Raw genomic sequence first — 16453 nt, 5'->3', positions numbered from 1 at the left:
GGGAAACTGCTATTTCTTGCCTGTAATTGCGTCAGGCTTTGGTGTTTTCTCACAATTTATTTGTGCTTTTAAAAAATGTCATTTTTAGGTTACTTGTGAATTGTACTGAACTCCACCCACAGTCTTCTGTCTCGTCTCAGGATGTGGTCTCAAAACAAATCCATGGTAACATGAATCTAAGCTGTGTGCTTTAAAATGACCACAGATCAGTGTTCAAATTTCTAGTTTTTTCCCCCGATGACCAAAACAGACTTTAGGATTTGGTGGTGGTCAAATATAATTCCAGATGTGATAAGGATTATCAATTATATTTCTGCTGTCTTTTTTATTTAATGTACTAGCCTAGCGGTTAGAGTGTTGGGCCAGTGATCAAAATGTCGCTGGTTCAAATCTCCAAGCTGACTAGGTGAAAAATCTGCTGATGTGCCCTTGAGCAAGGCACTTAACCCTAACTGCTCCTGTAAGTTGCTCTGGATAAGAGCGTCTGCTAAATGACTAAAATGTAAAATGTTTTTCCTGAAAGTGCTAAAAAGAGAGTAGCAAGAAGACTGCAATATGTTTGGAGAGATGATCATGTTCTTACCGTTACTGTAAAGAAGCTGTAGCCTGTAATGGATGCCGTTGTTGGTCTTCTCTCCATTGTACTCCTGAAAGAGCCAAAGACAAATACAGAAAATTTTTAAGATGGCGCTCAGCTTTTGAGGTGACACCCTAAATCAAAGGCAATTTCAGCCCATTAGTCCCCTGCTGTAATGTTGTCATAAAGGGTCTTGTACGTAATCCAATATCTCACAACAAAAGGAACTACCTGAAAAAAAAGAACTAGGCCTTCCTAATCTACACTCATCTGTCTCAATCTACCCTATCACTGAAATTCTCCAAAGAGACCAACATCCCAGTCCTAATCCAAGCAGATGTTGGGCCACAAATCGAAATCTTAAACCCAACTCTGGTGCCACAGGGAATACCCAGACTAATACGGCATACACTGCATCCAATTAGAGATCATCTGAAGAGGACACTTAAATCCCCTAAGAGGCCAGGGGACCAACCAGCGTTATTACTGGTTACTTGCTGTTATACCACTGTTATTACCTTGTGGTTTCATTTTAGGTCGAATGAACTTGCAATCAGAAGGCTGTTAGTTAAGGTATTTCACAGTGCCTTTGTGTCCACAATAACAGGTACATCTAATAATGGTATGCAACTGAAAACATCAATTAAAGTGAACATTTGTAATATCTACTAGATTTGTATAGGAAGGCAATTCTGGGAAAGTTAGTTCTGGGGGTTCATGTTTTTAAAAACATAATCTCTTTTCCCATAAACTCTGAGGATAATCCACACCATTCTCTGATTGAGTTATATTTATGAAGTTGCTAAGCCCAAAATCCCACCACAGGTCCATGGTGATATACAACATGGAATCTCCATCTTTCCTCCAACTCCCGTCGCTGACACGCACACAACAAACCAGCTGTTTCACTGTTGCATCGTCCAGCCGGGAATAAATCAAACAGCAACGACAAAAGGACAAACTGTTACCACAACTATACAGAGAGATGCAGCTAGAGAGAGGAGACATTATCTCTAGTCTAAGTGACAGTGCCCATTTAGTGTTGGTCGCCATGGTCACCAATGACCTCAGCTCCCAGGTGGGCCAAGTCGCTCTCACTGATCTCGTGTCACCTCTTCAACGGGCGGGCACCGGGAGAGAGGCCACATCCGCTTCCCTCTGTCTCCCTCTCTCTCTCTCCCTGTCTCTTTCTCCTTCCCTCCCTCACAATCTCTCTCTTTCGCTCCTTCCCCCTCCGCCGCGCGGTGCCAAGTGTGCCGTGGAGTCTTGGCAGGGGCCCAGGGGCAGGCTGGAGGTCAAGGCAGAGGTGAACGGGCAGGGAGGACGGGAGGAGCGGCCGTGCCAGCTGGCCGCTGTCCCTCCTGACCGTGGGCGGAGCTGTTCTCTGTAACCTTTTACTGAGAACAACCCCCCGGCAGCATGGCAGAATGGCCCAGGCGGCAGGTAGAGAAGTGGGTTACCATTACCACTGAGAGCACAGGTACTGCTGAACAATACCATAGAACACACACAGAGAGACAGAGACTCATAGACTGGTCAACTATATAACAAAGAGGCTGTAGACGGCACATGAATGTACAATAACTTACATTAAAAACTACTGCTTAAAATGAATACAAAGGCTTTTCAAATATGCTTTTCATGAGCATGTCTGATTAAATCATCATATTTGCTCTCTTATATTGTATTATTTTAATGAAAATTTGATGAAAAAATTGATACCTTCATGTAACCTCTTATCATCAAAATTCCTTAAATAAAGTTACTATTTGAGTTTAATGTCTGATTTAAAGCTGAATCAAACTGCTTTCATTCAAGATTTCCTGCTTTCTGCTCATCACTGCCCCCCGACAGGTACTTTGGAAACTGCGAGTGCTTCTATATCTGAATGGTTTCTACCCACAACCAGCTCTCTGGATTACAATCTATCTTTGGAAGTTTCAGTTATTGTAAGAAATCTCAAAAGCTTAATGTACTTTCTAAAACTAAAATACTTTGAATTAGTATTGAATCACTAACAATAGATACTTACAATATGTCAAATCTGTTAATTAAATAAAAACGATATTTATTTATGAGGTGGACATAATCAATATTCAATTAACATAAAGTATATTATCTTAAAATAAATATGAACAATTCTGTTTATGAAATTCTAATAAATTCTAATCAATATAATCAAATTAGTGTATATAAAATATAATATAATTCTGTTAAATCATTTCAGAATGCAAAGATATAAAATTCATAAAAATCTAATTCACTAAAGAAATGCATTACATTACATTGCAGTATACTGTATATAATAAATAAATTAACAATATAGGGAAAAAATATTGATCTTGACATCAAGAGAAATTTTTATGTATCCACAGTTTCTGTGCTAGACATTCCATATTTCAAAGCATCACTGTGCTATAGCACTGAACGAAGCAGAAGGAATGATGTCCCACAAACACTGGCCCCAGCGTCAGTGCCACCCTTTTATCCCCAATGCCAGCTATACCTGGCACACATGCCCTCCTCCCCATTCCCCTTTGTGTATTGGTCTTACTTTATCTTTCTCCACAAAGTCTCTGTAAGAGGTCCTCTCAATCTCCACGGGCTGGCCCTGTCGGTCGTACAGCGCCAACACAAAGTGGAAGAAGTTGGATTTGCGCAGGTTCGAGGGGGGCTGTTTTTCATAGTGAGCCCGGGCCAGACCTACACCGCTATAGATATGAGAAAGAGAGAGAGAGGGACAGGGACAGGGGGAGAGCAAATGGGAGAGAGAGAAGGATGAAATGTGGTTAGTACCATGTAGACAAGGAGCACCATAGCAATTCTAAACACAGCAGGTGCTATTCAATCACAAGCTGTTTCTGCAGGTAAAACAAATGTTGTTTACTGTGTGAAACTAAAAGAAAGTTGGAGTACTCCAATAATTTAAGTAAGACGGCTCGCAAAGAAGAAACCCTGAGGCAGTTGTGATTGAATAGGACCTAGAGTCCTGATAAGCATTAGTATACAGTCCTTGGTTTCATTTAAAGAAACCTACACATTCAGGTGTTTTAAAACGTGTTCATTCTTCCGACAAAAATGGATCTTAGTCAGGTCAATACCTACTATCAGCACCAACTGCACAAAAAAAAAACGGTAATCTTTCAAAACAAAAAATTATCCACCAAAACACAAATGATGAAAAGATTAAAAGAAGGAGAGAGAGAGAGTGATAGATAAAAGACACTTGGCCCTCTCTTCACGTTCCCTGTGTGTGCCACACGTTCCTTTGTGTTATTAGTCTCCTCGACCACCTTAACAATGTGAATTTGGCTAGGTAGCAGGGACCCCAGAAGGCAGCGTCTGCCTCGGTTCGTGCCAAGCGCTGTGGGCTACCATTCGGCTTGGCAACCGTGCCACTCCAGTTTTCCCTGACCTGTCAGTCAAACTCTGCCCTGCATCCCCTGGGCCAGGAGAATAAAAGACCTCCACACACTCGGCGTACGCCATATGCACACACGCGCAGACACACACACACACACACTCGTCCCTTTTCACCATTGATTTAGAGGATGTCTGCTAACACGCCACGCACACACTGCTAACCAGGGTTGGAGTTCATTTAGATTAAAAGTGAAGTTTTGAAGTGAATGCCAATTCAAAGCTGACATGGTGTGGAATAGATGATGAATTAGAATTGAAAAGGTTTCAAAGCTTTGGAGAGGAATTAATATGGAAGGTTTTTAACAATCTGAATTTAATTCAATTGATTTTGGAGAGAGAGAAAGCTGAATGGATGATGTTGTCACACACACAGCGAGTCTTGACCTGTCACTATTAATGGCAAATTGTAGTGAATATTGATAACCACTTGCAACAAAAAAAAAGTTGAGACATACAAAAGAAACATACAAAAGAAACTAAATGGAAATTAGCATAAACATATGTAAAAAGAAAATGGTGCGGAATCATGTCTTCAGGTGAAGAAAATAAATGACAGATTGCAGTGTGTCATAGACTGATTTGGACTGATTTCCTTTACATGTACCTTATGCTCTGGAGGACTGTGCATAACTTCTCTAGGCCATGGACAGAGAGCTATTCTTTGAGTAAGATATCTCATGCATCTCTGCCTATCTCATAGCTTCAAAATAAACCCATTTTTTAATCCAATAATCGATTCCTCATTCAGGAAAATGTTCAAGGATGCATGAGCGTAATTGCTTTTTAAAATGCAGACAGATCTAAATATATAAACAAACGCTTGCAGGCAGCTATAGGAGCTCTATTGTTAAATCAATGAAACATCTAAATATCATAATGTTTTGGTATCAATCTCTGTTCAACTTGGTTGCTGATATCTCATTTATCTACACTAACAAAAACATAACCATGATCAATATGAGATTCCAAGTGTAATGGATGTCACGCTGCTTGCTTAGCAAGTACCACTTCCTCCTGATTCGGCTCACACCAAGGTTCGAACCCAGGATCTCTGCTTTGCTAGCACACTTGACCGCCCTCCTGAAGCATCTTCCAGTGGCGCCACGTGAAAAGCTAGCTATTCGCTGGCGTAAGTGGGGACAGTTCAGGCTGAGGAGTAAGTTTCACACATCCTCATGTGCCACACAAGCACAAAGCAGTTAATGTACAAATATTTATTCCCGTGCCGCATTTTTCTTGGAGGGCGGAGAGAGTGTTTTTGGAAAGTTGCCTGGTTGCTTTCTCTCAGCACTCATGGGTATATTCCGCAGACGCTAGATTAATACAGGCGTGACCTTTTCTGCACCCCATTACCAATGCTTACTGCCTCATTTGTAACCCAGTTTGTTGAAAGCGAATTCCTGGACTCAAAGACGAAAGGTTGCTCAAGGGAGGATGGAGTTTTACATCGGGGGGAGATAAGAGAGAAAGAGAGTTGGGGCCTATCTGACGTCATGGTTTCAGTGCTACTAAATATGAACTGTGGGACTGATTGGGGACTTTTTCCACTCTAGCATACCCTCCTTACAAATCCTTCAAGAAGTCAAAAAACTAAGCCTAAAAAGTTGATAGAGGAAAAATCCCACGAAGTTGCTAGGTTTTCTGCTGAACACAAACATTAGGTGACCGTACTATTGCCATGGCCTACATATAAATATTCTGGTAAACAACCTCAAAATTATACTTAACTACCTAACAATTAAAATAAGACTAGAGCGAGAAACAGCCCTCACTATCATATCACTTCCCACCTCCAATTACATGTATAAACCCCCCTTCGACACCATTACCCCAATTATGAAGCTACACAAGAACATTGGTGATACGTTGAGACCTCCAGCAACGGCAGCGGTGCCAGAGCCAGTCTCAGCACATTCAGATCTCTCTGCACTCTATCGACACAGAAAGCTTGTTAGCGTTATTATTTCAATTATGCTAATTGCAGCCGCATCCAATTATGCTTGGCCACGGCAGCCTGTAGTGCACGGCAGTGGTACTCAGTATAGTAAAAAAAGAATCGATGGCACACAGGTTTCTACTACGCAGGCTGTGTGTAAATCAGAGGCAAACAGACAGACCAACAACAAATACCGCTAACAGATCTTCCGACGGAGCTCCACCCTACATGTGCTTTGACACGTTCCCACTGTAACCGCTGAAGGGAAAGATCACGTGTGAAGCAGCAACTGTCCATCCTGTCCACTCAACACAATCAGCTGACACCAAAAGCCCATGTCCATTCTGTGGCTGATATCAATGCAGGGACAGTGTGTTTACTGAGTTAGTAGTTTTAACATGGGCTGGTACATTTGATCTAAAGTCATTAGAGAATTTAACAAGATTTTGAGTTGTAGTTTTAACGACTATAAATGATTATCAATTTTTTTTAGGAGATTCTACATTTTTATTTTTATTTTTTTAGGTCCAGTTATCCGCCATGCAGCATTGGCATGGTCGTCAAAGTGTGCATTCTTCGGCAGTATCGGCTTAATGCAATGCAGCAAATTCTAATTATGATAAATGAAAAAGGTAACCCCGGGCTAAAGTCCTCACTGCTGGAGGGCTTGCACACTTCAGGGAAATGGATATTAAGCACTGAGACTCCTGCTCTGAAATGATCTACTAATGAACATGCAGAAGAAGGGCTCTCCCTGTATAATGGACACTGTTGATTGTGTGTGTGTGTGTGTGTGTGTGTGTGTGTGTGTGTGTGTGTGTGTGTGTGTGTGTGTGTGTGTGTGTGTGTGTGTGTGTGTGTGTGTGTGTGTGTGTGTGTGTGTGTGTGTGTGTGTGCGTGTACGTACATGTATACAAATACATTGTTCTGCATATAGCTGTGAAATAGTACCCATGAGCAGCTGGTAAATCTTCCAGATTGTAGCTTTAAGGGAGTGATCAGTGGTTGCCCTCCCCACCGCCCCCACTCTCCCCTGGGTAGAGCGCATCCCCTGTGCCACCAGAGTGGGCACAGTGGACACGGCCCGCACCCCTCCAGCATTAATCAGCTGGGTGATGGGGTGTGACTGACCGACCGACTGAGCGGTGGAGTCTTTAACCAGCGTGGCCGGCTGCTTCCTGCAGGACAGCCTAATGAGCCATATACCATTGCCTTGTTTATACAAATGGGATGCAAGCAGAGTATTCAAAATATCCTCTCTCTGGCCTACTGCCACTGTGTTAATCTAATGAATAGTGGAACTGTAAATTCCACAACCTCTGTGGTGGTTGTACGGCCACCCCTCTCTGGGTTGCAACTTGGTCTGTCCCTGGAGAGGACAGTAGGTGACAAAGCTATAGGACTAACACAGAGAAGATGTTGAGTATAAAACCAAGGACGAAACCAAAGGAGATAGTAAAAAGGGGGGGGGATATCAGAATAAAACAGCATGGAAAAAACAATGTAAGGAACATTGACCTATCTAGATTTAGACCTACACTAATTGCACCAGCAAATGTTGGGGGGGTGGGGGAGATCACATGAAATATATGCAAATGTTGATATGAGTGTGTGTGTGTGTGTGTGTGTGTGTGTGTGTGTGTGTGTGTGTGTGTGTGTGTGTGTGTGTGTGTGTGTGTGTGTGTGTGTGTGTGTGTGTGTGTGTGTGTGTGTGTGTGTGTGTGTGTGTGTGTGTGTGTGTGTGTGTGTGTGTGTGTGTGTGTGTGTGTGTGCATAAGGAAGAGTGTAATTTATTCAGCCGATACACAATTACTCTGGCATACATTTGCCCAGTCAGGGCCGCTCCCTCCCTAGTGCTTGTTTGGTTAGCTCTTATTAGCCGTGTAATATGAGCTAATGAGTGGAAGCCTGGAACACGGCAGGAGGACAGCCCTCGCCTGTGTGTGTGTGTGTGTGTGTGTGTTTTGAAACACTATACCCTCAGTAGGCAGGATGGGTAGACTCGGACGCTTTCAGTCTGGAGTTATGTCATCTGATGAAACCTATCACCACACTCCCTTAGACATCTACTCTTCTCTCTCCTCTCACAATATAGGACCAACCATTTAATATTACCCACATATTGCAAGGTTGTTACGCCGCTACAACAATGCTTTGCCTTAAGAAATCCAAACAAAAAACGCACCATCATAGTGGAAAACAAATCACATATATGGTCTACTCTAACTGCCCCAATGAACTATCCCATCCCTAAGCAATAAGCTGCCTCGTAGTTCAACATCTGTCAGTATTTGAGCAATCAGGTTTGAGGAATCTCATTATGCCGTTTTAGAATTCAAAATCCAGTGCATGATTTGGCTAGTCAGTGAGCAACCCAATCTCACAATCTTACAAGTGCAATTGAAAACGTCAGTGTCACTGTGCATTGATAACATCTGAACAGAATTCATTAATCAGAAGAGAGATGTTGCCACTGCATTGATGTGTAAGAGGAGTCAATTACTTCACAAGGAAACAGAGATTGAAAAATCACAGTTTCACATTGTTTTTACACCTCACTTCAGAAGAGCGATACAAAAGCCACTCTTCCCTTCCACTCTCGTCCTCAGAAAAGTATTGAAATAGAAAGGAAAGAGCATCTCTTCAAAGAATACGAAATACTACTTGTGAAGTGGATTTGAAAAGTACTACCCTACAGAACCATATTGGTAATACTGTATCAGAAAATTAGTATTTTCTATTGACGTAGAAAGGAATGAGCATCTCTTCAAATAATATGAAATACTACTTGTAAAGTGGATTTGAAAAGTACTGGCCTACAAAACCACACAAACAAGTCTACAGCTAACACCCACACAGATATGCTTATAGATCCACGGCACAACTCGTTTTTTACATTTACGACACACATGGAACACTGCTCACTGTGTACTAATTGGTACACACTCATACTGTACAAACACACACTTCTACACACTGGTAGAAATACTGCTACCTTTTCCTCTAACCCTAAAAAGAGCGTTATCATAGCGTAAAAATCCCTTTCGTCTAATTGTTTGGTAATTGCCGCAAGACAACTACACGGCTTTTGGCCAATGGGGTAATGTTTCTCTGAGCTGGCTGGGTAAATAAAAAATGACACACATGATTAGGGTTCACAAATGAAAATCAAACACCAACAGTTAGTCTGTTTTCTCAACTGGAATTGCAGCCTCTCTCACAAAAGCATTGCACAGTGCACACACATGTGGAACAAGTTGCGCAACAGTGGTGATGGATACAGACAGTGTGTTTATTTCAAACTTAAATGCAAATCAAAACATGTGGGCAAACACTTACTTAACATCAACTATGGGGAAAATAATGCCCTATCCATATTGGACCACAACTTTTACTGTATATCAAGACCTAAGCCATATGTTACTTTATTTGGCATGTAGCACGTACCAAATAATCTATAAAAAAGATGTGAATTCTCATCGGCAAAAATGCATAGTATATCTTCGCCTTTACTTTTTCACTATTTTGTGTCAGCTATTTCCTCTGATTGCAACAGTATTTTTTACTAGACTTTCTCCCTGTCCAGTGTTTGCGACAGGTTTAGCCGAGACACACCTGCCCCTAGACTGCAAATCAAAGCAGCACCCTGGTCCTCGCAACACACATACCTCTGCAAACTTAATGAGTGGGCCACAGCTGAAACCATTAGTTGGTCACCTGCACACTTCTAATGGGGGTCATAAAGATTGTGGCCTCGCTCAAGCCAACTAATTGTTTACACGTTTAAGGGCAGCTGGCGAGAAACACTTGTTTCTGTTGTGGGATCCAATGAACTGGTGGCTGAGATTTAGCAGTGAGACGAAGAGCAGTGTCTGTATATATTTACACGAGTCGCCATGTTGTCACCGCCGTTCAACGTGTTAGATAGCGTGTTCCTGTACATTCTGCAACAGGGTGAATGCTCTGTGAGGCCCTTGTTTGAACTATCTGACACTATTCCACAAGGCTCAGTCAAATTATGCTGAATTGAATGGTCATTTCACAACAACTATTTTGGTCTCTAAAAATAAGAAATAAGAGGTCAGCCATATTCATTGACCTCAGGGATTGTGAATGATGATAGGTTACAGTGAAAGGAACCTTGGACAAAAAAAATCTCTCCCAAGACGACATGTGGTGATGTGAAATATGACTGAGTGCCACCCAACACAAATATGTCTGTCTGTACAAATTGTCTTCTCTGTCCCATATGCCTGGGGCCAATGGGGAGTATTGTCTCCATATTTTGAGTCCGGCGACTGGTGATGATTGAGGCAGTGACGGATTGGGTTCTGGATATAGAATACTGGGCTATCAGTCTCCTCGGTTGCTGTCAGTGAACACTGAACACTCAGTCTTCTGCTAAGCTTGGGAACTTGCAATTTATTAAGTCCCCCCCCCCCCTTCACCCTCATCCTCCAAGCAGACAAAGACAGGGGCAACATAATTCATTTTGCTCGATTTTACAGTGGTAACTGGGGAGGGTCAAGTTAAATCTGTTCCTTAGTTGTGCAGCCCACTCAGTCACACACACCCCTCCTCTCCCCGCCTCAGTGGAATGGCTGTTTTGGGGGTTAGATCGGGAAAGGCAGTTGTGGTGGGCATAAGCTAGGGGAGTGTCTCTGAAAGTGATCCAGACCAATGCATTGCACATTTAATCAGCAATGACCATTGCTTATTGAAACACTTTACTATCCATAACAGATCAATCCACAACCACATTCTAGCGCTAAACAAAACTAACTAACAGTGTCCAGTTCCGTTTTTATTAACACTGGGTCACAAGGAAAGTACAGTAGGGTTCCAGAACCCATAGAAGGCCAGAGGTTCTCCAGAGTACTTTTCCCTTACCCCCTAAAAAGCAACTTGACCTACACGCACAAATGCAACTCTTTACTGCAATGTGACTTGACATACAGAAACTCACTGTTCGGTTATTGCCCCTCAAAGGAGTTTTGGTGAATGTATATTTTTTTATCAAACTTTTTGTGGCATGGTATAGGTTGGGTATGGGTAACTCCCATGCCATTTGGGGTAATATTTCATCTCTCAACGCGTCAAACCTCAAACCTGAATTTCCTCTATAGGAGTGTAGTGTTTGCGGCTAGACCACACATTAGCTACTTGTCCATGAGAGTTAAACATTTACTCAACAATTTACATTGCAAAATGACACAGACACATTGCATTGCACTCCACAAAGGTCAAAACACAGTAAGCCATAATCATCCAAACCAAGAGATGTAGCCTAGTTTAACTGACATTTTCATGTCCTTCCACAAAAAAGGACATGTCTGATGATCTATGCATAATCTTTTTACACTGGGAGGGAGAAATATCTGATATACTGTTATAAAAAGAAAATACAAAATATGCTAAAATCATATAGCAAATGGTCTCGGATAATGATTTTTGAACACAATTCAAATAGTATAATAACTAATGAATGTACTCTCACTAATAAAAGCCACTTGTCTTATTTTTGCAATATCTTAATCTAGATAAGTGTACATTTGACATTTTTTATATTTTATATAATATAAAGTGATACACTTTAACACTATATATCACCCACCATATAGCCTATATCTGTTCATGCAAATTGAAGTGTAGCTACCCTGCTAAGTATTGAAACTGTCAACCAGTATTGATCAATAACTTCTATACTGCTGGTCACCTTTTAACTCAATACATATCAGTTTCTATGAATTATCTTTGTGTTACACAGGATAAATGTGTGACACGTGAGTTTAATTAATACGAAATTCAACAGCATGTCAGTTGAATTTCGCATTAAATGAAGCATAATTCAGTGAACACCAAATACTAAAACTGACATATACAGTTATGCAAGTGCTGCTGCAGGTCTATTTTTCCCAAAAATGTATCATAGCATTGTGATAAAGGGAAAATTGTGAACACATTAAAGTCAGTTTGTGGACTTAAAAATGTATTGACACCGTAAGAAAACCAGTATAGGCTACAAGGTGTCGTTGACACGACTACCCGTGAGCGCAAGTGTCAATTGACTCGCTTATCGGACTTGAACTGTCTGTGGATGTCTTTGTGTGCGACAGAATGACAACTAACACAGAAAAAACGTCTCCATCCTAGTTCATTATAACGTACTGCTGTTGTCTATCATGACGCCACCACTCTCGGCCTCATGAAGTGCTGAGGGTCATTTACACGATAGGCCTACTTTGAGTATATATGATAGACAGTCTCATTTTGCATGCTCAAAATGCAGTGATAAACGAATAGCATGTTGAGCATGCTGGTAAAGGTAAGCTACAGTAGGCTTGCTCTTGTTAACCTTTTTGTGTGTTTCTTTTTTAGTTGGGACAACGGGATATGACAAACTGTCGGAAAATGCACCTACTATAAGAAATTATTGATGCCGAAAACTGACACTAATATTAACCTAAACTGAGGAGCAACGGTGTTAGTTGTTTACATTTTAATAGTAAGTCTAAATAATAAACATAGTATATCATATAATCTGCGATAGCCTAATTCAAGGGACAGGGCAGGTTTGTCCTGACTATTTTCCGTGATGACAACTTTGGGTGGTTAAAGATGTTCACGCAGAAACGTTAAAACCGAAAAGTAATTTGTCGGTAGGCCTTTATAGAATTATTATCATATTTTAAAGAAGAAAGCATAGGCATTTAACTGGTCTAGATTATTTCAGGTCAGCAGAAGTCATTTATTTAAACACTTGAGTGAAACCAATCAATTTACGCCACTACACTCAACATAATCAATATTTTCAATACAATCACGTAGGCTATTATTTATTTATATTATATAAACCGTGCTTTATTTGTTTTAGACCCAAACATGAGCATAAATCAAGATTTTATCAATTTGAATTGATTTATGAAAATATTACAAATATTACATTTTATTAATTAAGCCCTTCAAATTAATTATTACTTATAAACAGCTTAAGGTAGGCCTAAATAATCCAAATGATATGTTTTCTCCTTGTGTGGCATAGTGGACCTGTTAACAAGCTGTCAGTCTTCACATCAATAACTTACAATAGCGCAAGCATGTCCATAAAATCGAGTTGCCCAGAGCTGGATACATCGCTATTTCGTATAGCCTAAATGAGTAATATTCGATTAAATGTGTCTTGGTATAGTTCAAAATTATATAAAAGCAATGATGCTCATATGAATTCAATAGGCTGGGCCAACACAAATATCATAGTTTAATGCATGCAACTTTACGCAGAGATCACATGGCATAGGCCTACATATAAGAGTTATCTGTTAGGCTGCAAGTATGCACGTGCACTTGTTCAACACAAAGTCTAATATAAATAATTTGGGGGTTTCTTTAGGCTATGTGTAAGGGCTTCCTGAACCAACCAACTTCTGCACAGATGCAAACTCTTCGAGGTGCTCTTATTGTTTAGCCAACTCTTCTGTGGAACGGTGTTTGGTTTACATTAGGCCACTCATGCGAGAGATATGATGACGTTCTATTAGATGGAAGGTGCATATTGTAAAGTTTAAGTTATTTTCTTTCTTATCAACGTCAAGAGTTTTCAGTAACAGCTAATTGCTTAGGGCTCATTCGGGCATATCATGTGAAAGCGCATTGTGCTCAATGCCTTCCATTCACCACACTTTGTGATGCTAGGCTGTTTACACATGCTAAAGGTTTACAAGTATTGGGGCACTAAGTCTAGAGTTATTTTGCAAATCAATGCAGGATACAGTAGCCTATTTAAAATGCCAACCGTTAACGTTTTTACAGATGCTTTTCTATCGGGAACGCATTAAGCCTATGCGTTTAGCGTTCCTGTGAGCGGTTCTCGTATAGGCTACGAGTGCATATTGTCGGGCAATCTGCACTGAACTATCAGCATCCTGTCCAGCGATTATCATACGTACATCTAGTTGATGTTTAACCTACCTTTGTGCTGCTGTGTTCGCGTCCAATATCCCCGCGCTCTGCATCCAAGAGCGAACCGGTGTCATGCCACTCGTGAGCGGTTCCTCTTTCATGGTCAAGGCTCCCCGCGGGAGGCTGTCCTGGATGGAGAACATGAAAGTAACCTTTTGGGAACTCTCTCTTCACCAAATCACAAGGCCACCTGGATTAACGACGAGCAACTGAAAAGGGAAGAATCTTCCCCAAAGTGCAACAAGGGGGAAAGCGATAGCGGTCCTTATCCAAAGACGAGCGTCGTATCCCTTTGGGTTTTTCCGCTTTATTTTTAATTCCAACCCCAGTTCAGTTCGCTCAAGCTTAACCGGTCTCAAGTTAAAAGAGGGTGGAGAGAGGGTGAGTGTTAGAACAGTTAAGCATCTCGAAGGAGAAGAATCAGCCGGGATCAAGGATACCTTTTCGTCGTGAGTAAAGAGAGGGGAGATGCCGAAGTTGATCAGAAGAAGGCGAACATACACGCACGGGATTGTGAAATGAAAAGTGGGATAAAACAAGCGACTGCTTCAAAAAGGAGTAAAATGAAATGATTACCAAACAAGAGGGAGGGACGGACCATGGAAGGCTTGCTCTCCCAGGGGAAAAGGGGGATTGGGTAGCAAGAAATCTCATTCCCTCCCTCCCCGTCTCTTTATGCTTCCTCTGTCCCAGCGGAGCGCACCTTCTCTCGGGTTCGGAGGCTCCAGTGCTCTCCGGGGGGACAAGCATGGACTTGACAAGGGCGGAGACTAGTCCTTATATGGAAAATCATTTAAACGTCAATGACAGTTCTGTCTTCACATTGGCTGAAATCCTCCATTACGTCATTTTTTGAATTCGCGGCAAAAGCTTTGCGCATGTTTACCTGTACTACATAGCACGCTTTGCTGGGCTGTGCGCATGGACTCTAATATGCGTATTGCCTTACCAGATTAATCTGTCGATTTGCATGTTGGTCTATTTTTTGAATTGGCTCATAAAGGCATAATGATGACCTCTCATTTGAAAGTATTGATACTGTCCTTTGAGTGCAACAAAAAAGGAGCACGGACGTCGGTGATTGATATTCACTGTATTTTGTTGTGGCACTGGACTGTATAAGATTCATTATGTTTTTGAGGAGCAATACACTTCCACAACATGATCATAGGACCTCATTTGTTTTAGAAAGACATACTCACGTGTGCGCACGAACACTCACACGCACGCACAAACATGCGCACACATAGACACACTCCCTCATCATACTATCATACACGCACGCACGCAGGCACACGCACACATTAACAAATATTTTACGATGATTGAACATTTGCTAATAGCTCATGATGGGCAATATAAATATTGTTACCTTATGTCTTTCTTGAGGGGTCCGTAGCGTGTAGGCATTTTTCGCAATCACGCTTCTCTTGGCATTGTTTAACAATATTTGTGAATGTGTTCAAGGAGATTTGACAGAGGGGTGTCTTTGCTGTCCTTTGCGTCCAGCAACGGTAATAAAATTGATCCCAACAGCCTAATAATTATACAATTAATAATAATAATAATAATAATAATAATAATAATAATGCTTTCTCATAGTTATTAATTATAATCATTCTTAACAGTTTAATTGTTTCAGGTAATTTGACAGATCTGTTAACGCAGTAGCCTACTCTGGCTACCACAACAACTCCAATTGAATTAATAAGGAATCTTCCAAAGGCAACCCCAATTAAATATTTACACAACTTTAGCCTCTATAACTTAGGAGACCAACATGTCTTTTTCTACAAGTAGGCTAAATTAATTCGATGATACTTAAAAAGATCTCTAAATATTGTGACAAATTACCATATTAGGCTACTTTTAGAAGGAATTAGGCTAACCTGATCAATAATTTCTCACAACAAAAGACAGTATGTAGGACTAAACAGGGGTGTCAAACTCATTCCATGGGGGGCCTACTGTCTGCGGGTTTTTGGTTTTTCTTTCAATTAAGACATAGACAAACAGGTGAGGGGAGTTCCTTGCTAATTAGTGACCTTATTAAAAATGTATGCACACATGACTGTAAATCGCTTTGGATAAAAGCGTCTGCTAAATGGCATATTATTATTATTATCAATCAAGTACAAGGGAGGAGCAAAAACATGCAGACACTCCGCCCTCCATGGAATGAGTTTGACACATGTGGCCTATATCATGTTATCGCAAGTCATATTACTGCAATAGAGCCTAATCAAATCTTCAATAAAGATATGCTACATTTTTCCTGTTACTTAAACAAGCTGTTATAATTACAGGTATAATAAGAAAAAGAAGAAGAAAAAGAAGAAGAAGAAGAATACCATTTTTTTATCTTTATCATTATTTTGGTATTTTGGTGGAGTATTATCAATTAAAAATAACCAAAACAATGTTATGTTAATGATTAGCCTATAGCCTAACAAAACGTTTAAACAGTTGGTGTAAAATAAATAATTTACTCTATTGCATTTGCTCTTTTTTCTCTATTCTCTATGGTACTTCAAGGATAAAATCATATGTTGCGACTG

At 40.8% G+C, this 16453-nt stretch overlaps 1 protein-coding gene across 4 annotated transcripts in view; it reads right to left on the bottom strand.

Moving 5' to 3' along the window:
• Positions 1–15390, bottom strand: part of LOC121533897 (transcription factor COE3) — a 106453-nt gene extending 91063 nt beyond the window's left edge. The window contains exons 1-3 of one of the 4 annotated variants that reach the window (XM_045226837.1): positions 13905–15390; positions 3132–3288; positions 584–647 (exon numbers count right to left, since the gene is read on the bottom strand). In XM_045226837.1, coding sequence (XP_045082772.1) covers positions 584–647; positions 3132–3288; positions 13905–14038 — 355 coding nt within the window. In that variant the 5' untranslated portion in view covers positions 14039–15390. The remainder of the gene's footprint in view (positions 1–583; positions 648–3131; positions 3289–13904) is intronic. The other 3 variants (XM_045226835.1, XM_045226839.1, XM_045226838.1) reach the window with 3 other exon arrangements.
• Between the last annotated feature and the right edge of the window lie 1063 nt (positions 15391–16453).

The sequence above is a fragment of the Coregonus clupeaformis genome, chromosome 2 (assembly GCF_020615455.1).
Source record: "Coregonus clupeaformis isolate EN_2021a chromosome 2, ASM2061545v1, whole genome shotgun sequence".
In the NCBI taxonomy this organism is placed as follows: Eukaryota; Metazoa; Chordata; class Actinopteri; order Salmoniformes; family Salmonidae; genus Coregonus; species Coregonus clupeaformis.
The sequence above is the reverse complement of the archived record's forward strand: the minus strand, read 5'-3'. Positions and strand labels throughout refer to the sequence as shown.